This window comes from Tursiops truncatus, chromosome 8, assembly GCF_011762595.2.
Source record: "Tursiops truncatus isolate mTurTru1 chromosome 8, mTurTru1.mat.Y, whole genome shotgun sequence".
Classification (NCBI taxonomy): Eukaryota; Metazoa; Chordata; class Mammalia; order Artiodactyla; family Delphinidae; genus Tursiops; species Tursiops truncatus.
Window position 1 is genome coordinate 85805537 of NC_047041.1, and position 25581 is coordinate 85831117.

At 45.5% G+C, this 25581-nt stretch overlaps 1 protein-coding gene across 2 annotated transcripts in view; it reads left to right on the top strand.

Annotated features, from left to right (window-relative positions):
- LDLRAD3 (low density lipoprotein receptor class A domain containing 3) overlaps positions 1-25581 on the top strand; it is a 256308-nt gene that overhangs the window by 136182 nt on the left and 94545 nt on the right. Inside the window, exon 4 of one of the 2 annotated variants that reach the window (XM_033860472.2) lies at positions 5864-5998. The exons of the other annotated variant lie outside the window; for it this stretch is intronic. Within the exon in view, the coding sequence (XP_033716363.1) occupies positions 5864-5998 (135 nt within the window). The remainder of the gene's footprint in view (positions 1-5863; positions 5999-25581) is intronic. 2 annotated transcript variants of the gene reach the window in all.

The window sequence follows — 25581 nt, forward strand, 5'->3', positions numbered from 1 at the left end:
TAGTTAAGCGAGTAAAATAATACATTTTTTCAGTGACTGGGAAACCTCAGGAGGGACAAAGAAAACATACATGTGGAGCACATTAAATATTGCTAGAAGATGCAGAGATATAACATCCCAGAGTAGGAAGCGTTTCATGGTCAGTTTATGGGCCGTCTGTTGATCGGTTATGTTTCAGGGTCCTGGGTGAGGATCCACGGCATCACAGAAACCCCGAAGACTTGACTTCTGTCCCCCCCAGAGCCTATAGGTTTGGTCCACCATACATGCACCCTGAAATCTGGCTTAAGCCTGGTAAATGCTGCAGAGGTCCTGGAAGAAATATAGCAGAACTTGAGCTGTCTGGGGTCTTTGGGGAGATTTTACTCTAGGTAAGTGAGTGTGCCTCTGACAACAGGGATCTCCTCTTGGCTTCCTCAGTGTCTACCTCTGTTGGTGACAGTGCAGGGCCGTTCTTAGGAATGTTAGTTTTTAGACTGGGCTATAATACAGGGTTGCCTTTGGCTCCTTTTAGAACTTTCTGGTCTCTTTTGAAGCTATCTTAGGCTGCTCTGCTTTTGGAATTCTTCAGGTGGCTTTTTATAGCTTTGTGGTCCCCTCCCATGGTTGTCAGCTTTTACTTCTTGCAATTTGTCTGCAGGTTGGCAACGGCGTCCTCTCTCTCTTCTAATTTGCCGTGTCCTTGGGAACTGGAACACAAACCTTGCTGGAATTTACATAACCGGAGAATCAACAGACCTGGGGGAGGGGAAGGCTGGAGGGCCCTTCCTTGAGGACACTCCCAGCACCTAAAGGACAATAACATCCCAAAGTGTGTTTTGATGGTTCGGAGGCCTTTTTCTGGCTTGCTGCTGGTTTTGGGGCGGTTCCTCTAGCATCCTCTGCCTCTGTTTCTCTGCCCTGCATTGGGGGTAGGGGGACATAGTATTTTATGAGGAGCCCTTGACAAGGAGGAATCCCAGGTGTGTCTGTTTACCAGCGTGTACCTGTGTTCTCTGAACAACAGGGCACCTAAGTGTGAAAGATACTAAAGACAGGGGTTTGTGAGCCAGAAAGATTTTTTTTTTTTTTTTTTTTTTTTTTTTTTTTTTTTGCGGTACACGGGCCTCTCACGGTTGTGGCCTCTCCCCTTGTGGAGCACAGGCTCGGGACGCGCAGGCTCAGCGGCCATGGCTCACGGGCCCAGCCGCTCCGCGGCATGTGGGATCTTCCCGGACCGGAGCACGAACCCGCGTCCCCCGCATCGGCAGGCGGACTCTCAACCACTGCGCCACCAGGGAAGCCCCTGAGCCAGAGAGAATTTTGTGGGAAAAGAGAAAAGGAAAAGGAAAGTGAGTGATCACTGAGACATCTCTGCCAGACTAGACTCTTAGAAACTTTTAGTGGAGTCTTTCCAACCTACTGAAAAGGAAAAATAAAATTAAATGAACACCTGTGTTTCCCAACAGCCTGTTTTAAAAATCATATTTCCTATAGTTATGGTTAAATTATTATAACTATATTAACAAGTTAATAATACTATATTATATAATAATAATAATACATTATAATATTACATATTAACTATGGTTAATAATACCATATTGTGTATTTGAAAGTTGCTAAGAGTGTAGATCCTAAAAGTTTTCATCACAAAAGAGATTTTTGTGACTGTGTGAGGCGATGGGTGTTGACTCACTGTGGTGATCGTTCGCAGTATATACATACATCAAATCATCCTGCCGTACACGTGAAACAAATACAATATTATATGTCGGTTATATCTCAGTGAAAAAAGTCATTACCATATTGCCTTATTTGCTTCAGATTTTTAAAATAATAAAGTGTTACCAAATATTATAAGTCTACAGTACACCCCTTTCTGACCCTATCCTTCTCCCTTCTCTCCAGAGACATCCTTTGTCCTGAACTTAGGGTTGTTTCTTCCAATGCGAGTATATATTTTTGTATCTTCAATAATTGATAGTATTCTTTTGCATGGGTAACTTCATCTAATTGGTACAACACTATACATTTTCTTCTGTAACTTTTATTCTTATATAACTTGCATATATCTTCTATAACTTCGCCCCCTCTATTGTATTTGTGAGATTGAGCCATCTTGATCCTGGTTCATTCTTTTTTTTTTGATTTTGTATTCTTTTTTTTATTGAAGTATAGTTGATTTACAGTGTTAATTTCTGCTGTACAGCAAAGTAGCTCAGTTATCTACATATATACATTCTTCTTTATATTCTTTTCCATTATGGCTTATCCCAGGATATTGAATATAGTTCCCTGTGCTATACAGTAGGACCTTATTGTTTATTGGTTCATTCATTTTTTTTTCGGTACGCGAGCCTCTCACTGTTGTGGCCTCTCCCCGTTGCGGAGCACAGGCTCCGGACGCGCAGGCTCAGCGGGCATGGCTCACGGGCCCAGCCGCTCCGCGGCATGTGGGATCTTCCCAGACCAGGGCTCGAATGGTGTCCCCTGCATTGGCAGGCGGACTCTCAACCGCTGCGCCACCAGGGAGGCCCTGGTTCATTCATTTTTTACTGCTGTTCAGCGAGGGTTGGCAAACGATAGCCCCTGGGCCAAATTGGCCTACGCCCTGTTTTGAAAGTTACTTACTTTAAACGTACTTACTACCTGTAAATCAAGTTTTATTGGAGCACAGTCCTGCCCTTCGTTTATGAATTGTCCATGGCCGCTTTGTACCACAATGGCAAAGTTGAGCAGTTAAGACACAGTGCAAGACCCAAACGTTAGCAAAGCCTAGAGTATTTACTATCTGGCCCTGTACAGTAAAAGCTAGCCATCCCCTCCTGTAGAATTCTAACAGTGTAGCACATGGTATTAATTCTCCTGTGGGTGAACATTTGGGTCATTTCTAATATTTTTATTTTACAAGCAGTGCTTCAGCACACATTTCTGTTTGTTCAGGATTCTCCCGAGTGTGTAGCTGGAAGTGAAATGACTGGGCCACGGGGCATATGCCCCTTAAATATCACCAGGTATCACTAAGTGGATCTCCAAGGTGGATCTACCAATTTGCACTCCCACGAGTAGTCTCTGAGACTTCCTGTCCCTCCCCATCCTGGCCAACAACCTGGGATTTTAAGACCTTAAGTTTGGCGAGTCTGCTGCGGTTAAAGTGGTGCTTCATTACTGGCCATAGTCAACATCTTTTCAAGTTGTTATTGAGCGTTTGCCATTGCTCTGATGGGAATTGCCCTGTCATGTCCTTTGCCTGTTTTCCTGTTGAGTTGTTTGTCTTTTTTCTTTTTTTTTTTTTTTTGCGGTACGCGGGCCTCTCACTGTTGTGGCCTCTCCCATGGCGGAGCACAGGGTCCGGACGCGCAGGCTCAGCGGCCATGGCTCACGGGCCCAGCGGCTCCGCAGCATGTGAGATCTTCCCGGACCGGGGCACGAACCCGTGTCCCCTGCATCGGCAGGCAGACTCTCAACTGTTGCGCCACCAGGGAAGCCCTGTCTTTTTTCTTTTGAGTTGTGAGAGTTCTTTCTGTATTCTGCTCCTAGTCCTTTGGTTATATGCATTAATACCAAATATATGTATTCATTCTATGCACTGAAATTGGTTTTCAGTCCCTGTGGATTCTTTATCAATAGAGCTGTGTCTTAAGATATAGTCAGTCTTAATTCATTTGAAGATATGTGTGATCTGGATATACACATACGTACATATATACACATATATGTGGTATGCGTGTATATACACACGTGCACACGCACACATATGTGACTTCTTTTCCTTGGGAAAGTTTGTGAGGTTGAAAGGGTCTAAGGCTGACGAGAAGTCAGTAGATGCCATCGCGTCTGCAGGCTTGGTTCAGCACCCCCTTCCCTGCTGGGGCGGTTCACATAAGTTTGCAGCAGCTCCATCTTGGAGCAGTTCAGGTGCCTTTCCAAGGCTGTCCATTCGAGTGAGCTGATCGTTGCTGACGCTTTGGCTGCGTAGATGTGACCCACAAGGTCCCAGGGAAGCCAGAGGCCACCGTGGTGGGATGCTGAAGGGTTGGGAGCGCTGCCCGGGACAGAAACCAAATGTGACTTCTGGTCTCGGGTTTCCCCATTTTGGTCTTGGCTGAGGTCAGACCCTGGTTTCAGCACGATCAAGTGGAGCCGTTCTCTGGCCCACAGCGATTTAAATAATTACAACTTCCATTTTCAGGCCAGACTCCTTTTGCTTACCTTCACGCTGGTCCATCATCTTCAAAACTAAGAACGCTGGCTTCCCCATCCCTCTACCTCCTCTGACCTTTCAAATCAAACTTTCTGAGTTGAACAGTTAAAAACTAAAAAACTCCACAGCCTTTGGGTTTCCAGGGCCCTGTGAAGTCTTGCAGCTGTGATCTCTGTGCATCTTAACAATCGCTCCGTGAGGCGTATGGGGAAGATAAATTACAACTGCCATCCTGCTGGTGAGGACCATCCGGAGATGCCGGCGCTGGCTTGTTCCTGATCCCGTAGCCGTCTTCAGTGATGGCTGTGCCGTCCCGCTCTGGTGCTCTTCGTACCACGTATGATGCAGATGCCGGCTCAGTTTGTGACCCGAGATCCCATGATGACTCCTCTTCGTTATCACCAATATCACTCCTTCAGGGAGGACCACACTCCGGGGGCCTGAGGCAGACATAACTCGGGGAGCACGTCCAACATTTCTTGAGCCTGTGCTACATGTCAGGCTCTGCTGTGTACATTTTTCTCACATGTCATCTCCTTTGATGCTTAAATTAATGCTGTAAGTAGCAGGGCTAGCTTCACGGACCTGTGACCTGCACAGGCTCCGTGCTTAGCTTAGAAGCACGCCACTCTTGGTTTAATGCCCAGCACTTATCTTCTTGAAGTTTTAAATAATTTTTGAACAGTTGACCTTGCATTTTCCGTTTGCACTAGGCCCTGCAAATTATGGAGTCAGTCCTGCACACAGATAAAGGAACTGAGGCTCAGAGAAGTGAAGTTAGTTACCCAAGATCACACAGCTAATAAATGGCAGCCTGGGGGCTGGAGTAATTTCTACTTTGCTGCTTTATTGATTGAAAACAGAGCCCTGGAAAGAGCTTGAATTGCACTGCAAGGAGTGAGGAAGCAAGATAAATCGTGCTGCAGAAATAGCGATTTTCCATCTCCTTACATGTTGTTCAGTGGTTTTGTGCTGACCTTATGCTAGCTGGTTGCGACCTTCTTCCTTGAGGGGAAGGGCCATTTCTGTCATTTTTGGGGGGGTTCCTGAAAGTGCCTGCAACAGGGAGCTGCTCAGACTGAGTCAGTGGGTTCATGGGCTTCTCTGATTGCAAAGCAGAGATGGAGCTCACCTTGGTGAGCCATAAGGAAACATGAGGACTTACCAGACTGGTCCATAGTTAGGGAACCAGAAGGATCCGACATAGGCCTTGGATTAGATCGTGCCGTCACTCCATCAGTGGCAGAGGTTCACGGATCCCCGACCCATCTACTCCGTCTGGCTTTGCTCTTTTCTGTGTGTCTCTTATGTTACCGACCATTCCACTCTTGACTCTCCTGGGAGATTCGGGTGTTGCCCCAGGCCCCTCAGAGGCTGCTGGCCCTCCTAGCGGTTGACCAGTTAGGGCGAGGCGTTGCCCTCTGGCCACATTGGTGTGGTTATAGGACACCAGCATGATGACTTGGGAGAAGGAGCTTTTAGAATGGAGCAGAGTAAGTCTCATCCTGTCCAGGTCACTCCCTGACCAGTCTCCCAGGATGGGCTTTGAGTCAGCCATCCTAGAAGCTGAGTTTGCTACTTCCCGAGCAGGGCATACCCCTGGCTGGAGAAGGTGCTGGGGGGTCCTAAGGGGCCTGGCTAACCTCCCTGGTGATCTGCTCTGGTTTCCCTTCACAGCAGCAAACCCTTTGCTTTGCTCCACTGCCCGCTACCACTGCAAGAACGGCCTCTGCATTGACAAGAGCTTCATTTGCGATGGGCAAAATAACTGTCAAGACAACAGCGACGAGGAAAGCTGTGAAAGTTCTCAAGGTAGGAGCCCCTCAAGCTCTAAAAAAAATAATTACGACACCACAGCACAGTAACGCTGAAGAAAACAACACCCATCCCACGTTCAAATGCAACAGCCATGTTAATTTCTGCTCTTTACCTCGAAACCCTCGTACACATGGTTCTAACCATAATGCACCTACCATTTTATTTCTCACGCATTAAATATCAAATATACATTTTCTCTTCAAAATTGTAATTTGTCCCGCTGCACTGCACACCGTCTCGGTGCTCTACTGTGGTTTTCTAAATTGTTGCATTGGTGGAGGCCACCTAGGTTGTTTCTTTCCATTGAGTTACTTCTTCAGGATAAATTCAGCAGAGTGGGGCATCTTCACAGTTCATGACTACGCCTCGTCATACAGCTGTTTGGAAATTTTTAAAACTTTACCATTGCTGCTAGTATTATCTGCGCGTGTCAGGTTTATCGTAGTATCCCAGGCATTCACTGTTGTTCCCTTTTTCCCGTTTTTGCTGATTTCGTAGTCATAGAATGATAGCTCTCCAAATGCTTTAATTTGCATTTCTCTGATTATGAGCAAAGTTAACATTTTCCCCTGGCTGTTTGTTTACTGCCTTGTTTCCTCTTGTATGAATTGCCTATTCCTATCAGAGCTCTCAACCTCAGAGCTGTTGGATGGAAACTGAAGGGTGCATTTGGGGATGGAAAGAGGAGCTTTTTAGGAAACCCAGAAGGACATGGAGGGGTCATATCCTCCCCTGTTAAAACTGACTGGGTACGTTTCTTTACTCATTGTCTCTTTTCCAGTAAACATGTATTTATTTCTCCAGTGATTAGAAAAAAAATACAAAGATTTAAAAATGCATGTCAATTGTAAGGCATCCTAAAAAGTATATATTTCTAGTGTTATAAACAGGTATCGTCCGTATGTAATCTTTACTTTTCTCACTTAGTATTATGTTGCTGTGATCCATCCATTTTACTGTTTATTGGAAGAGTTCATTTGTTTTGACCGTTATTCAGTATTTCACTGTATGACTGTACCACAGTTTACAAATTTAATAATACTGTAAAAAAGAAAAGCAAGAGAAAGATGGATAGCTGGTTAATTCATATGTTGGGAGGCAGGAAAGATGGGAGGTAAGATGAAGTTAGCTGCAGGTTCCTTTCAAGGTCCTGGCTCTTATTTTGGTTGGTGTTTATTATGTTATTAAAAATGAATGAATGACTGGGTCATGCAGAGACCACTGGTGAGAGTGTGCCACAAATTAAGGAATTGCGAGCCATCCCAATCCGTATGCCTGAGGTCCATAGACGAGAGAAGACAAAACGTGTACCTACGTGGACTTGGCCAAAATTTGTACAGAGAGCAGCTCTGGGGGGCGAGTCTTGGCTAGAGTTAGCCTCTGATTGCCCTGACCTAGAAAATTCCCTCCTCGTGTCTTCTCCTCACCCGTGGTTCTCAAAGTTTAATCCTCAGACCGGCAGCATCAGCATCACTTGGGAACCCTTTGGGAATGCAAAGCTCCGGATGTACCCAGGTCCACGGAATCGACCCAGGAGGTCTGCCGAGCAGTCTGTAGTTTAACAAGCCCTCCAGGTGAATTGAATTCACGTGCAAATCTGTGAACTGCTACCTATTATCCACTAACTTTAGAGAGGTTTCTAATCTTGCCATTTGCCTGGGGATTTCTAAACTTCTGATTCAGTGCTGAAGGGCAAGGTGTTTCTAGGCTTATGCAAAGTCACATTTTTATAAACCAAAGCACATGGCGTTGGGCCATCGGCCATCGGCCACTGGCAGTGGTAGAGGAACAGTAATCGCAGAATCAAGTAAAAATTAGCTTAGATAGGCGGGATTGAGAAAAATTTTCCATATATATTGTTTCTTATGCGTGTATGTATCCTAGACTCACTAATGGTGCCCTGAGATGGTCAACAAAAGGACTTTCAAGTCTAAAACTTGGAAGTTAGGGAATTCGTCCTGATGCTTTCAGCAGCACCTACAATGCTCCCCCGAGCCCATGCCTATCCCAGCATTTTGCTGAAGCAGATTTTTGCTTGCCCTTAAGAAGAACTGTTCCTCTGAAGGCTGGTTCAAGTCCAGCTCGTTTCTCTCTATATATTGTACTCTCATATTATAAGCATGAGGGGTAGGAAGAGTTGGTGGTGGACACACACACACAAAGCCCAACTCTTGGCAAATGCCTTACTCGGAGCAGCTTACCTTAGAATCTCAGCTTTGTGCCTTCCATACCCAATGACCTCCCTTTAGAAAATAAGCTCATTTGCAGGTGCTCTCAGAAAACTAGTCCCATCAGGGCATGGGTAACAGCTGTCCACTGCTGTCCATGTGACAGCCTCTGAGCAAGGATACCTGTTGTGGAAAGGCATCTCCATTAGCTACCTAAGAACAGGAAGCTTTTTGGCCTCTCGAATCACACAGCTCCTACCTGGTAGCATAGGTAGTGCCCTGCACATAGTGGATTCAGTGAGTGCTGAAGACTAGAAAAGATTTCTTTGTAAGGTGTTGTTATTAAGCTGTGTTTAATTTGTACCTTGTGCAGTATTACACTGTACACGTGCTAAAGTTATGTGAGTTCAAGTATCCATAATCTATTAAAATAATCATAAGAAGTATTATTATTACTGTTTAAACAGAACAGATCATTCTGTCATTCCCTCGATGGGGGTATGCCCCCCCAGTGCGCATGAGATGGTAATCTGGACCTCCGTTCCCTTGGCCAGCCTGCATCTCTCTTAACGATGTAAACGTCCCTCTGCTCCGAGTGTGATTCTGGTATTGAAGGGGATGCTTTTCTCTACCATGTAGCTGCCAAAGCAAACTGACTGCTGATTTTGGTGTTAAAAGGAACACCGTTGTGCCCGTGCTGGGGGAAAACCTGACCCACACTGGGCTTTTGAGAGACTGTAGTGTCTTCCTGAGGAATTTCAGAGGCATCCTGAGTAGACAACGTATCGTCTTATACCACGTAGGATTTGACCTATTGTCATCTTAATAATAGCGAATATTTATCTAGCCCTACCCCGCCCCAGATACTGTGCTGGACACCTTCTGTACACAAGTTCATTTAGTTAAAACACATCCTATCTGCTTCTGCTGGGCTTCCAGCCCTTGAAAAATGCATCTTTGCTTTCAGTTGATGTGGGAAAAGAAAATTATATTTTATAATGTTTATTTTGATGGAGTGAAGAAAACTGACCCCAAGACAGGAAATAGGGTGCTTGAAATACTTCTAATTTGCTGAGGGTATGAAAAAGTCGTGTCTCCACTGAGAGACTCCAGCTTTGGGTGCACCTCTCCTTCCTTCTTCCTCTCGTCCCCATTTAGTTCCCTTCCTTACGCTGACCTTTCAAAGCAACAGCGAACCCCGCCAAGACTCGGAGGCGGGAATGGGGCCATGAAAGTGCAGTCATTACTGTACCTTTCGATTCCAGATGGGATGTATTGGAGACCAAAGAACACTGTGCTGGAATCGAATTGTAACTGCGGCTTCATTCACTGGAAGCATAACCTGTTACCAGATGATTCCACAAGCAGTGGCTTTGGAGCAAGCTTTGCATATGGCTTTCTGGGAACTTTCCCTGGGAGGGTGCATCTGAGGGTCAGCAGGTGCTGCCGTGCGCATACTGGCTGTGGCCAGCACTCAGGTGGCCTTAAATATGTTGGATTCAGTCCTAACTGAACAGATAGATTCTTTCCAACTTTGGATACATGATAATGTGGCAGGCAGCCTTCAGTGGTCCCCAGCCCCTGGGGTTCATGCCCTGGTATAATCCCATCCCTTTGCATGTGATCTGGACCTTGGAACTAACTTTTTTTTTCAATTGTGGCAAACTACACTTAACATAAAATTTACCATAGTAACCATTTTTTAAGTATATGGTTCAACAGTGTTAAGTGCATTCACCTTATTGTGCACGCAGTCTCCAGAACATTTCCATTTTGCAAAACTGAAATGCTCTATAGCCATTAAACAACAACTCCCCATTGCCCCCCCCCCCAGCCCCTGGCAGCTGCTGTTCTCCTTTGCTTCTATGAATTTGACTATTCTAGATACCTCATATAAATGGAATAATACAGTATTTGTCTTTTTGTGCCTGGCTTGGTTCACTTCTGGAATGTCTTCGGAGTTCGTCCATGCTGTAGCGTATGTCAGAATTTCCTTCCTTTTTAGTGAAGGCTGAAAAGTACTCCATTGTACATTGGTACCACATTTTGTGTATCCATTCATCTGTTGATAGACACTTGAGTTGCCTCCACCTTTTGGGTTTTGTGAGTCATGCTGCTGTGAACATAGGTGTACAAATTGTGACTCGCTTTCTACAAAGAAAATAGCAGCGGAAGTGATAGGATGTCAATTCCAAGATAAGATTACAAAAGACTCCACGTGTGTTTTGCTTATCTGTCTTGCTCACTCTGACGTCAGCGGCTGCCACGTTGTACGCTGCACCATGGATAGGCCCACGCGGCAAGGAACTGGGGAGGGCTCCGACCAAATGCCAGCAGGGAATGGAGGCCTCCAGGAGCTACAGGAGTGAGCTCAGAGGCGGCCTCTCCCTTCGTCCAACCTTGAGCTGTCTGCAGCCCCAGGAGTCACCTCAACTGTAGCCTTGTAAGAGGCTTGAGCCAGAGCTCAGCCACTCCTGGATTTCTGAGCCGCAGAAATGGTGAGATAATAAATGTTTGGTTCTTTAAGCCTGTAGGTTTTGGAGTAATTTGTTATGGCATAATAGAGAACCGACACCATGAATACCTCTTAAGTGGGCCCCACTTCTGATCGTTCTAGTAACAGAGAGCTTATGAAGACTCAGGTGATGTTGAGTCAGTCCTTTGGAAGGTCAAGCAGGTGTTTATAAGAATAGCCATCATGTTAAGTGCTGTCAGGCACCATTCCAAGCATTTTACTTATATGTTCCTACTCAGTCCTCACAAAATCCCTGTGAGAGGAGGATCCTCTCACAGAAAATGACCCCCATTTTTCCAGATGAAGAACCCAAGGAACAGAGAGGTTCCGTAGTTGTGCCATGTCCACGCAGCGAGTAAGTGGTGAAGCCAGGGATGGGAACTCACGTCCTCTGACGTACGAGCTAACATCCTCCATCACCCCGTGATGTAGCCGTCTGGTTATTACTGTCCTGGGACCAGGAACAGCAGACATTGCCCGGCCTTGGTCCTGTGAGCTCAGAGGGGAGGTTGTGTATGAGGCTGGCATATTCCCTCTCTTTGTACTCAAGGTTTCCTGTCAGTCAGAAAGACTAATGATGCCTATGTACCTTCCCACCTCCTGAGGAATGCCAGGAAGATAAGCTCTTCTGAAGAAGCCACCAATGCCAGGATAGTTACTTGAGTATATTGGCAATTGGGTTGCCGTTTCTTTATCTTGCTTGCTGTATACTGGTGATAATGCTTAGAGGAGAATTTGGAAAGCTGGCCATGAGGTTTGGCAACACACCAGAAGCTAACAGTGACAGTTTTGTCCTGTTTCTTCTGTAGAGTTGTGTGTGTGTGTGTGTGTGTGTGTGTGTGAGATAGTGAGAGAGAGAGAGGGCAAGAGAGCACATGAGCTGTCCTTTCCGGCATTTTTGTTAGGGGGCACGTAACAGGGTACCCCCGTGTGCCAGGCCCTGAGCTGCATGCAGGGGATACAAAAATGGTCTTGGTGTCTCTTAAATTGTGTTCTCCCCTATAATTCATATGTTGACGTCCTAAACCCCAGGATGTGACCTTGCTTGGAAACTGGGTCATTGCACTGTAGTTAGTTAAGATGAGGTCACAGCGCATGAGGGTGGGCCGCTAATCCCATATGACTGGTGTCCTTATCAAAAGGGCATGTTTGGACACAGATACACAGAGGGAGGCGGCCATGGGAACATGAAGGTAGAACTCGGGTGATGTGTCTACAAGCCAAGGAATGCCAGAGGATGCCAGCAAACCACCAGAGGCCGGGGAAGAGGCACTTCCAGTCTCCAGAACCGTGAGACGGGAAATTTCTGTTGTTGAAGCTGTCTAGTTGGTGGTGCTTGGTTACAGCAGCCCTAGCAAAGCCATACGGCTCCCCAGAAGTCACACTCAGGCAGAGCGCAGCCCTACGCCAAGTGCCACAGCAGAAATACAAACAAAGAGACACAGAACTGCTGGAAAGTGACCAACGTGCAAAAGCAAAGGGAGATGAGGGTGTAAGGGAGCCGTGAAAGCACTCGGTGCCTTCATGGAATCGGGACAGTTGAGGGTGCATCCTCCTGGTGGGGAGAGGTGCTGGCTAGAGCTGTGCTTGGTTAATAGGGCATCTCCCAGGTTGCATTTTGAGATGTTCATTTTCTGTACCTGGTGTGCACGCCTCATTAACTGTCTCCACAACAGCCCTGGGACTGAAATCAGGGCACCAGAACTCCTCCAAGTTTCCTTAAAGTCCTGACCAAGACCATCAACACTTCTGTTGTCCAGTCACCTTAGGACAGTTGGACTTGGGTCTTTCACCCTCTGGTCCTAATGCCCCAGCTGAGTTAAATTAGCCAGTCACCCTGGCGGTTGCCAAGGGGGAAGGGGTTAGGGGAGGGTGGAGAGGGAGGTGGGGTTAGCAGATGTAAGCTTTTATATAGAGAATGGGCAAATGACAAGGTCCTACTGTACAGCACAGAGAACTATATTCAATATCCTGTGATAAACCATAATGGAAAAGAATATTAAAAAAAAGAATATATAAAGACACAGACCTACTACAGAGAGTGGCATGGACATGTATACACTACCAAACGTAAAATAGGTAGCTAGTGGGAAGCAGCCGCATAGCACAGGGAGAGCAGCTCGGTGCTTTGTGACCGCCTGGAAGGGTGGGATAGGGAGGGTGGGAGGGAGGGAGACGCAAGGGGGAAGAGATATGGGAACATATATGTATGTATAATTGATTCACTTTGCTGTAAAGCAGAAACTAACACACCATTGTAAAGCAATTATGCTCCAATAAGGATGTAAAAAAAAAAAGAATATATATATACATATGTGTGTAACTGAGTCACTTTGCTGTACAGCAGTAATTAACACAACATTGTAAATCAACTATATTTCAATTAAAAAAATTTTAATAAATAAAATAGCCAGCCACCCACTCAGATTGGGACCTGGAGCCTAGGCTTACAATGGTTAAATAATCAGCTGCAGAAAGAAAGAATTAGGGATGGTGACTGCTTCTTACTCTCTCCTCTCAAATAAATACCTCAGATAAAGCCTGAGAGCCGAGGGAACCAAGGAGGAGGGTCCTGGTGCCTGCTGGGCAGAGGGCTGCTACCAGGTCAGACCACCACTGCTAACTCAGGGCTTTCACCTGTGGTGACCAGGGCCATGTTCTGTATGGTCCGTTAAGGGAGCTGTCCTTCAGTGCTGTGGAAATGGGAGGTCGGTGTCCCTGCACGGACCTCTCCATATGGGGCCTATGGTGGGTGGATTCTTACTCTCAGGTCTTTACTCCCCAGCTCTATCCTGTGACAGTAGCCAGAGGAAGTGTCCCTACCTGTGGATGCCAGGCTTGCTCTGGCCGTGGAATGTTGGTAGACGGACAAGAAGGGAGATTGGAATGTGCTGTGCCCCTGTGCTTGGTCTCTTTCATTCCAGTGATCTGCTACGAGACAAATATACTACTGGCCCGTGGAAAAGTGTCACATGGGTCAGCCCTGAACCCAACCCACGGCCTGGGGTCAGTCCCAGCTGAGGCCACAAAGATACAGCCAACCGGCAGACCCCTGGCAAGATAATACATTTCTGATGTGGTCAGTCACTGAGATTTTAAGGTGTATTTGTGATGTAGAAAAACCCGACTAATATCAGATCTTCGGGAAATGTGTGTGTGTGTCAGTATGTATTTATCAGGTATTTATTGGTGGCTGCCATGTGCCAGGCGCTGTGCCCATTAGATACAGGGACATACCTTATTTTGACAAACACCAAGATGCCATCTAGTGTAAGACCCACTATTATTTTATGTTATGCTGAGAAAGAGAAAATGGTGACAAATTATGACGGACTATTGATTTTAAGATGCATCCCAGTTTTGGAATGTTAAAATGGGAGAAAAAAAATGTGGCTTTTCGAGTGGAAGGTGGGAATAGGTGGGAATAGGGAACAGGATAAGTGTGATCTCTACTCTGATGGCACCTACACCCTAGTAGGAAAAACAGGCATTGAGTCGGTTACTGGTGTGAGGAGTGTGTGGAAAAGGCAAAGACAGGATGCTTTGGAAGCGAGTGATGGGACTCTGTAGGGTACTGAGACCTTCTTGAGAAAGTGAAGCTGAAATGGGAAGGATACGGAGGAATTAACTGGATAAGAGGAGGGCAGGGTGGGGGCAGAAGGAACCTTCTCGGCACAAGGAACTGTAGGGTAGAAGATCCAGGATGGAGCATTTGAACAGCGTGGTGCACTTAAAGGGCCGAAAATCCACGTGACACCCTCCCCCTCTGGTGGACAGGAGGAGAATAACCTGGAAGGAAGCAGGAGCGGTCAGCAGTGGCCTGGGGAGCCACATGAAGGACCTTAGACTTTCTCCATGGGCAATGGGAAGTCATGGACCAGATGTGTGAAGGTGATGACAGTGGGATGGATGGGCCGATGGCTTCGAGAAGTGTTTGGGGCTGGCGTCGTCAAGATTTGATGGTAAACTGCATGGGGGTGGCCAGGGGTAGAAATGGCCTGCGGCAGGTCACCGTGGGGATGCTAATCTTGTGGGACCGGAGAACCTGCCGGAGCATCTTCCAGTTGTGCCTGCTCTTTGCCCTTCCTCTCCAAGCCCCCCACTGGGTAATTGAGAGGAAAAGGAGCTTATGCTTTTGGAGGAGACCTTTGCTTTCTGTCGCAAGATAAAACCAAGTGACTGTGCAGCCAAAGATTTGTGGAGAAACCATGGAGGGCATGAGATGGGAGAAGTGCTAGTTTTTTGTTTCATTTTCAAGTATGCATGGAAAAGAGCTTTACATATTTTTAAAAATAGTAGTCTGGGGTTTAGGGGATCCAACCCAAAATGTCACAACCTAGAATCTTGGGTGGTCAGTACTTACCACAAAGCTCGTGCCGCCAGACAACGTCAAGAGCATCATTAGAGAGGTCCTTGGAGTGAGTCGTCACCCTGAAAGAATTTGTATGGCTTTACCTAGAATAAAACTGCTGGAGGTACAGTTAACAGGAGGAATGCGGAAGCCGTTTCTTCACTTTTCATTTGAGAGTTTGAAAGCCCAGCTGGGCCGGGAGAGGCAGAAACGCTGACTTCATTGGAAGAAGCAAAAGGAGGTTGAGAGAGGTTGATTGTGCCTTTCTGTGTCTTTGGGGCTCTCTTCTTAGTAACTGAGTGTTTGCATCACGAAAGCCTCCATTTCTTTAACCACCACAGCAGGCATCTGAGAATTTCTAACGTGTCCCTCGTTTAGAAGCAAGTCAGGATGATTCTCCATTCACGACAGTAATTGCTTCCTGATCTGGTGATCACCATGCTCATCTGCAGAGCTGTTTCTGCGGTCTCCCCCACTCCCCACCTACGTTCCCCTTCTCTCCCCCGTCCTGGCTTCTGCCCCCATCGGTCCCTCCCTCTCCCTGGCGTGTGGTAGATCCCGCCTGGACACACGGCAGAGCGGGCCTCTTGCTGAGGCAGGTGGACTAGGTTTCGGGGGAGGGGGACCGAGTATGGGGCTTACCATCTCTCTGCAAGTTTTCTGAGCTGGAGGACAAGCCGTGTTGTGCTGTTCGATTGTGCAGGGGACATGTGTCTGTCCGTGGATAGCTTGTGGCCCTCAGCTCCCCACCCAGTACCCTTTCACTGTCTTGACTCTTCCTTCAGACACAGATCATTTGCACAGTGCCTGCTACTGCCCGGCCCACCTGGGTTCTGGAAGAAACACAAAGCTCAGTCCCATCACAGTTGCTCATAGTTGACAAGGGAGAAGCAGAGCGCCCCAGGGATAATTACCCCGAAATGTGATAAATGCTGTAATAGAGGAAGGAACAGCACGCCGTGGGGGACACGAGGACATGACCGGGACAGTGGGGAATGACTGTTTTTCCTAGGGGATATGGGAAGCCTTCAGAGGAGTGAAATCTCTGCCCAGACGTTAAGCGTAAATAAAAATGGACCCAGCAACAAGCACGAGGGTGGGCATCTAGCCAGAGGGAAGAGCATATTCAGAGACAGAGATTCCAAACGGCCAGAGCAAAGTGTGCTTGTGTGTGTGTGGGGGGGGGGGGGGTGCGTGGAGGGACGTGAAGCTGTCAGGGGGGTTGAGGCTAGCTTGCCAGGCCCCCTCCCTGCGTGCTTCCGTTGGAAGGTGGAGCCCAAGGAGGAAAATCAGGAGAAATGAGATGCTCTGCTCTGGTAAAGGAATTCACAGGAGGGGCTGGTTATCATTGCCTGCAGTGAGAATTTTGATTCTCCGTGGGTCTTAATAGAGCTTTGCTATCCCATTGGCAGGGGAGATCTAATTGCAACTTGGGGATACTGTAAATGAGACCGCAGAATAATAGATTCTGTGAATTCTCCAGGATGAGAATAGCTTAGGCGGTTAGATGGCCACATGCTGGGTATTTCCATCCGCCACCCTTGACTAGAGGCTTGAAAATCTCCCTGGGGTCATGCAATCCAGTAAATACCTTTCTTTTTTTGGCCCCGGTTTGGCTACCTGAGAGCTCTGTGACCTGTGGGAAATGAAAATGTGCTCTGATGTTGCAGATATCTTGTCATATCCCCCAATGCTCCCAGCACCTCTCTCTTGCTCCCTCCTTGTTTCTCTCTGGAAATTCAGCAGGTTATGTCGGGTTAGTCTTTGGTTCTGAATGCCACAAAATGACACTTACGCACGTTTCCCTTCCGTGAGTTCTCTTCCCTGAGATCTTGTGCCCTATGTAATGTGTGCGCTGCTCAAATTACCGTCAGTGGGTCAGCTTTTATTGAAGGTCTTCTTTTGCAGAGCGCACTGCTAGGCGCTATGAGAAATCAAGAGACTTCCTAGCAGCAGCTCTATTTCCTAGTAACTTATTTTTCAGTTGGAGACGAAGACCAGGAATACATAACCACTCCTTTGATCAACACTACTAACTTGAGAAATGTCCCATTAAGCCCTTGCGTTTGACAACATGTACACATTAATGCTCCATATATTCTGGGTGCCAAAGTATACTGAATATGTCGTGTTAGCTGCCCTGTCCTCAGCTCCTTCCAGACTGTCTGCTCCACTCATGACCTTTGGAAGGGCAAAGGTCACTTTCCAAGACAGTTCCCCGCCACCTCAGCCACTGTTGACCCAACTAGACTTAGACACCTGACCCACGACCAGTCAGTTCATGGGCTGGCCAGCAGCAAATCAGAATGACTGTCTCAAACTCAGACACTCAGGGTTGAATCAGCCTTAGGAGGCTGAGCAAACACTGTGTAGAGGTAGGACCCAGCAACGTGGCAGCCACAGTTGGGAAGGGCAGAATTCACAGTTGAGAGTGCTGGTCTGCTTAGAGGGGACATCTAAGAGGCCAGAGGTGGCAGCCCCCAGAGAGGGATGGAGAGGGTATTTGCTTTATCCTGGATGGCTTCCCAATTCCCAGCTCTAGCTCCCATGAGGCCCAATGTCTCTACCTTTCACTGAGGCCTCTGGGACCTAGAGCAAAACTTTGTCTTCATTTGAACTGGCTTGAGTGAGTTACAAGTGATAATCTACTGAAAGAGTGGTCACTGTCAGTCATTCATGGAATCATGGAAGACTTATATTATGTACTTCAGACAATTAGGAGGGACTCAGAAGATGGGAGATGTAGAGAAAACAGGGATGTGAGCAAATTGGGGGGAATCTTTAGGATCTGGTTTCTAGTGTTTCTTCTCTGATTCTTTCTGACATTAGGTTCTTAGTTTAAAAGACTAGAGACAGTCCAGGGACTATGTATTGGTTAGGAAATAGGCTAAGCTGCTGTAACAAAGAGACCCCAATATATAGTGGCTAAAATACGATGGAGGTTATAACTTAAATAAGTGCCTTAAAGAAGATGAATTCTCTCACATATAACATCCCAAAGATGAGCAGTCTGGGCCAATAGGGAGCTCTGCCCTCCCCCAACGTTGCTGCAAAGGTCACTATTTCCCAGATATCAGGAAGGAGGAAAGAAGGGGAAACCAGGATATCTGCTTCATTTTTAAGGCAATGAACTGAAAGTTGCACACATCACTTTTATTTCTAATCCAGAGACCTGAACTTAGTCACATGACCATAACTAGCTGCAAGAGAGGCTGAGAAAGGTATTCTTAATCATTTGGGTATTTATATGCTCAACTAAAACCCAGGAGTATATATCTGAAAAGACAGAAAGGGAGAATGGATAGACACTGGGGAATAATTGGCCACACTCTCTGCCATGGTCTCTTTTAATCTGAGCTGATATTTCAAAGGTTGGTATATGCCAGCAGCATGTCTTGTAGGTTTTCTGCATGGACCACCACCAGACCACAGACTTCTATCTGAGTGGCATTCGTTCCCACAGCCTGAGAGAGAACACTCCGTGGTGTGTGCTTTGCCTCCTTGGGCTCTGAAACAGGTCTGAGCTGGAGTGCTGTGCAGTGCCAACTGGGGAGACTCAGGTACACACCCAGTGCGGGCAGCCCCTCTGCATCCCCAGATGTATAGTTGAAAAGGCACTTCTCGTATTTCTTTGTTCCTTCATGGTCTCATTTATTGTAAGCCTGTTGTGACCCTTTGTAAGCTTTTACCTTGATTTTGGAGTGTGATCAAGGTGATAGTTATTCTTTAGATGGCAGGAACACGACTTTGATTTTGCTTTTTTCACAGAAGTCAGTGGGCCACAGATTTGGGTCAGTTTGCATCTGAAGGAAATCTCCAAGGACAGGTGCTTTGTCCTCATTAGCCGATTTGTTAGGCAGTCTTTCCCTGTGGCTCAGAACCTTTTATAGATTTTTCCCTCAAACTCTTTTGGTCTACCTGTACCTGTCTGCTTACCTTCTGGAAATGTGTATTTGGGGAAAGTGACTCTCTGGTGTGTCCCTCCCCGCTGTCCACATCCCCATGCTATCCACAGTTCAGTTACTTCTCTCTTTCTCCCAATCTCAGTGTGACAGTTTTAAAATATGTCCACATATTCTTTGTCATCCTTCCATCAAGAAGTGGAGCCTTCCCCTGGAAACTGGCCTGGCTTTTGTGACTATTTTGATCAATAGAGTATGATAGAAGTGATGCTATGTGATTTCTACGACTATAAAAGGCCATGCAGCTTCCTCCTTGCTCTTGGGATACTCCCTGTTGAAAGCTTCAGAAGCCATGTAAGCAGTCCAGCTGCCCTGAGGCTGCCATGTTGTAAGGAAGCCCAAACTAGTCTATACAGAGGGACCTTGGAGAGGCCCCTGAGGAGAGAGATGCCTGGGCGGCCCCTGGCTGCCTCTGCCACTGTCTGATTACAACAGTATGTGAGACCCCCAAGCCAGAAGTGCCGCTCCTTTCCTGAATTCCTGAACCACAGAAACTGCGAGAGATAATGAAGTGTCATCCTTTTGAGCCATTTGAGGATGATTTGTTATGCAGTTGTTGCTAATTGGAACCTCAGTCAATAGAAAGGCATCTCCCTTTGCCATTAATCTGCTCCTTGAAAGAAAGAAGCTGATTGGCTCAAACCCTTCACTCGGCCTCTCATTTCCCAAGAGGGCTTTCATGTGGTCCTTATGTTCCTGAGCTCTCAGGAAGAGGGTGTTGCGCACATAGACTGGAAAGGCGGGTGACCAGCAGGCTCTGCTGTGTCATGTCTCAGTCACACAGAGCTACTCCTGGTCACCTCACAGTCACCCCATAATTCACAGGGGCTGCGTAAGGTGCTTCTGATGGAAGCTGAGCCCACGTCCCTAACCCACCACTTCCTCAGTGTGAGACAGTTACCTGGGGGGCTTTGATTTTCTCTGCCAGCCCTGTGTAGGCACGGAGGATACAGAGAACATTCGATGTGAGAAAGTTAAAAAAAAAAAAAAATCAGGCTTTAGGTATAAATTTCGGAGCCAGCTGCTTTCCAAGACCTCCCATCACCTTGCAGCGGTATCAGCCATATTCGTGATACAACACATTCAGACCCCAGACTTTGCATAGCGTCAGGCGGAAGCTCTGCCATTTGGCAGCTCTGTGACTTTGGGCAAGTTGCTTAACCACTCTGAGCCTCTTCAACACCAAGGTGACAAGGCCTGCCTGCAGGATTGCTGGAAGGAAAAGTGAGAGAAGGTTGCAGAGCATGCAGCTCAGAGCAGGTACTCCTGAGTGTGGGTTCCGTTCCCCAGGGGTTAGCGTTCCTCTCTATAACCAGCAACCACCATAGCTGCTGGCCGGAGCCTTTTCCTCTTTGGAGAAACACTAAATGTAACAGAATCAGGTGAGCTCTCCAGGGTGCTCTGTCTCTGACAGCTAACAAGGTTTTCTCCTTCCTGCCTACCAGCAAGGAGCCAGGCCCCAGGCTTGGTTTCATTTGGCATCTTGCTTTCTGGCCTACACAAGTGGAAAAGGCAGTGGAACATTCCAGATGGTGAACATTCAGTTAGAGGTTGGGTGGAGCAGACCCTCTGCCAAGGAATCAGGGGTGTGGGATGCTCAGGAGGGGCTTCTGTTGTCTGAGTGTCTCAATAATAACTTCCCTGGTTATGTCCTTGGAGAAGCTGTCTTATTGGTAAGTAACAGAGGTGAATTCACATTAGCCTTTGTTCATTCAGCAGATATTGTGTTGGGCATTTAGGATGCACCATTGAATAAGCAGGCCCCCTACATTATGTGGTTTTCTCCATTTCTAAGGACCAGCACCAGATTAAAAGACATGTGTAAGTCTTGATTAGTTTGGAAGAAATTACTTTGATGATTTATCAGGAGGAACAAAGATTAGTCTTCTGATTGCAGGGTCATCTTCTAGAGCAAAAATTGTGAGGTAGAATCTGGAAGAAAAGAGGGAAAAAAGTCTCTGGAGTGACTGATCATCTATGCTACACAATCACACTTTGAGATGTGCAGAAAAGACGAGTCCCCTCAAACTAATTTATGGCGTGTTTTCTATTAGAATTGCAAAATTTGCACAGAGGGTGTTAAAATGTGACTTCACATCATATTTAATACATGCTCTATTTAAAACTGAGATAAGAACTGAAACGTGAAGCGAAAACCAGAAGGGTTTTGCTGGGTTCTAAACTCATCTTCGTTCTGCTGTTGTCTTTTTTTGTTTCCATTGTTGTCCCTTATTGTTTTTCATTAGAAGTATTTTGAATCAGAACCACACCATGAATTTTCAAACTTAATCAAATAGAATGATTCTGAAGCATCGCAGCACCCCAGCTGAAACTGGACCAGTAGTTGTCTGAGTCCCCGGCTCCCCATGCAGTCTGTCAGTGTGACAGGCAGCATGACGGCCGTGGCTGCAGCGATGTCCACACGACTGAGGTCCACGTGGGCTCTGCCAGTTCAGAAATGCCTTACATGGCACTGTTCTCTGCTTGGTCAACCCTTTAGCTCCCAGTCTGGTAGTAAACTTCAGATGATTCTGTAAGATGTTTATATCCACCGAGGAAAGACCTGGAAAGTGGAAATGAGTGTGATCAGGGCTCTATGGAGGCAGAAATTACTAGAGGAAGGCAGTATGGCCAGTGGCAAGGACTGTTTGGAGCTAAAAGAGTTACCCTGGAGAAATGTAGGTGAGAGAGAGGGTATTTGGAAATGTTGATGGTGAATTTCAAAATGATGGGGCAGGAGGTGGAGACATGATTGGCATTTAGTGGATGGGGTCAGGGAAATTTAACGCCCTTCATCGTGGGGTGCAGTCTCACAAAGAATTGGGCCCCCCTCCCCCAAATACCATTAATGGTATTCTCTCTCTGCTTGAGAAACATTAGATAAACTCTTTGATTTTTTTAAAAGATAAAATGGAGGCCCAGAAAGTGACTTGTCCAAGGTCACACAGCTTGGAAATGACAAGACCGGACAGGAATCCAATTCTTCAGACCCTGAAACTCAGGTCTTTTCCCATTATGCTCTTTGTGAGGGGGTAAAAGAACTTAGGAGTTAGTAATTAGAGGGAAAAACATCTGCATGATATTGTAAATGGTATTGGCACATTATACAGTGTGTCATTTGACACATACACAACTCCCAACAACGGAAGCAAAAAAATAAGAATGTGTGTCTGAAATACCTCACTTTCTGCCAATCGAAGGCTCTAAACTGAACTCAATTTGGGAGTCCTGAACACCAATACAGGAGGTATTAATTGAAAGTATATTAGATTGTTTTGGGATTTTTCAAACAGCTTTATTGAGATGTAATTTACATACCATACAAGTCACCCATCCGAAGGGCTCAATTCAGTGTTTTTTAGTATATGCACACAGTTGGACCACTGTCTAATTTTAGAACATTTTTATTACTCCAAAAAGAAATCCTGTCCCCATGAGCAGTCATCCGCACTAACCCCATGCACTCCTCCCTCCACCCTTTCATTCTCTATAGATTTGCCTGTTCTAGACATTTCATATAAATAGAATTCTATAATATGTGCTCTTTTGTGACTGGCTTGTTTGACTTAGCATGTTCCCAAGGTTCATCCAGGTTGTAGCATGTGTCAGTACTTCATTCCTTTTTATTGGCAAATATTATTCTGTTGTGTGGATATATGACATTTGATTTACCTATGCATCAGTTGACGGGCATTTGAGTTATTTGCACTTTTTGGCTCTTATAAATAATCCTGCTGTGGACATCTATGTGCAAATTTTGTATGGACCTATGTTTTCATTTCTCTTGGGTATATACCTAGAATTGGCATTGCTGGGTCATGTGATAACTTTATGTTTAATGCTTTGAGGAACTGCCAGACAGTTTTTGAAAGTGGCTGCACCATTTTACATTACCATCAGCAGGGTTCTGATTTTTCCAGATCCTCACCAACACTTATAATTGTCTTATTATTATTATTATTATTATTATAGCCATCCTTATGGTGTGAGACAGAATTACACTGTGATTTTGATTTGCATTTTCCTAATGACTAATGATATTGAGCATCTTCTCATGTGCTTATTGACCATTTTTTAATCATCTTTGGAGAAATGTCTATTCAAATCCTTTGCCCATTGTTAAGTTGAGTTATTTGTCTTTTTATTGTTGAGTTGCAAGGGTTTTTTATAGCTTCTTCTAACAAGTCCATATCAGATATATGATTTCCAGATATTTTCTCCCATTCTGTGAGCTGCCTTTTCACTTTCTTGACAGTATCATTTGCAGCACAAAAGTTTTTAATTTTGATGAAGTCCAATTCATCTATTTTTTTCTTTTGTTTGTACTTTTGGTTTCATATCTAATAAACCATTGCCTACCCCAAGGTGCCAAAGATTTATTCCTATGTTTTTTCTAAGAGTTTTATAGTTTTGGCCGTTACATTTAGGTTATGATCCGTTTTGAGTTCATTTTTATATATGGTGTGAGTCAGGAGTTCAGATTCATTCCTTTGCCTATGGATATCCAGTTGTCCCAGCCTCTTTTGTTGAAAGGCTGTTCTTTCCCCTTTGAATTGTCTTAGCACCCTTGTCTGCTTTGTTTTTTAATAAATACACTACCTAGACTCCCTCAGCTATATTTCTGGTCTGGGGACAAGTTCACAAGTAGTGCATGACAGTCCTTTCTTTCTCGAGATTTATATTCAGTTAGGAGGAGCTGAGAAACACACGTGAAATAAGACAAAACTGTGTGATGATGTAGCAAGCTTTTTTAAAAAAGTGGTCAGATCCCTTCCTCATTGGATGACTTCATCATACTATGTACCTCTGCTTCATCAAGCCAGTGGCAATCTCTTTCACCTGAATAATAATATTTTTACTCTGCAGGTAGTGGTAGTAGCAGCCCTAGTTGTACGAAGTGGAAAATAGTTGTACTTAGTTGTACTGAGTCATGTGCGTGTTTACTATGTGCTGGGCACTTCTCCGAGCATTTCATACATGTCAATCATTTAAACCTTGCAAGAACCCCATGAGGCAATAACTATTATCCACATTTTATCAATGAAAAAAAAATGAAACCCCAAAACTGTATTTTCAGATGACATGATTTTATATAGAGAAAACCCTGAAAACGTCACCAAAAATGTACTAGAAACAATAAACGAATACAGTAAAGTTGCAGGGAACAAAATCAGCATACAAAAATATGCTGTGTTTCTATGTCCTAATGATGAGCTAGCAGAAAGGGAAATTAAGAAAACAATCTCATTTACAATTGTAACAAAAAGAATAAAATACCTAGGAATAAATTTAACCAAGGAAGTGAAACTCCTGTACACTGAAAACTGTAAGACATTGCTGAACAAAATTGAAGAGGACATAAATAAATGGAAAGATATTCTGTGCTCATGGATTGGAAGAATTAACATTGTGAAAATGTCCATATTACCTAAAGCAATCTACAGCTTCACTGCAGTCCCTATTAAAACCCCAAGGACGGGCTTCCCTTGTGGCACAGTGGTTAAGAATCTGCCTGCCAATGCAGGGGACACGGGTTCGAGCCCTGGTCCGGGAAGATCCCACATGCTGCGGAGCGGCTGGGCCCGTGAGCCATGGCTGCTGAGGCTGCGCGTCCGGAGCCTCTGCTCCACAATGGGAGAGGCCACGACAGTGAGAGGCCCGCGTACCAAAAAAAAAAAAAAACCCCAAGGATATTTTTCACAGAAATAGAAGAGAGAAAAATTCTAAAACTTGAATGGAACCACAAAAGACCCCAAATAGCCAAAGCAATCCTGAGAAAAAAGATGAAAGCTGGAGATATAATACTCCCTGATTTCAAACTGTACTACAAAGTTACAGTAATTGGGACTTCCTGGTGGTCCAGTGGTTAAGAATCCACCTTCCAGTGCAGGGGATGTGAGTTCGATCCCTGGTTGGGGAACTAAGATCCCACATGCTGCGGGGCAACCAAGACTGCGTGCTCTAGAGCCCATGTGCCACAATGAAGAGCCCACATGCCACAGCGAAAGATCCCACATGCCACAACAAAGAACCCACGTGCCGCAACTAAGACCCCAGGCAGCCAAATAAATAAATAAACAAACCACAAAGTTACAGTAATCAAAACAGGATGGTACTGGCAGAAAAATAGATACATAGACCAATGGAACAGAATTGAGAGCTCAGATATAAATCCACACATATATGGACAATTAATTTACTACAAAGGAGCAAAGAACATACAATGGAGAAAGGATAGTCTCTTCAATAAATGGTGCTGGGAAAACTGGACAGCCACATGGAAAAATATGAGTAGACAACTATGAAAGTAGACAACTATCTCACACCATACACAAAAATCTACTGGAAATAGGTTAAAAACTTGAATGTAAGACCTGAAACCATAAAACTCCTAGAAGAAAACATAGGCAGTATGCTTTTTGACATCAGTCTTAGCAATATCTTTCTAGATGTGCCTTCTCAGAGAAGTGAAACAAATACAAAAACAAACAAATGGGACTACGTCAAACTAAAAAGTTTCTGCACAGCAAAAGAAACCATCAACAAAATGACAAGTCAGCCTACCAAATGGGAGAAAATAT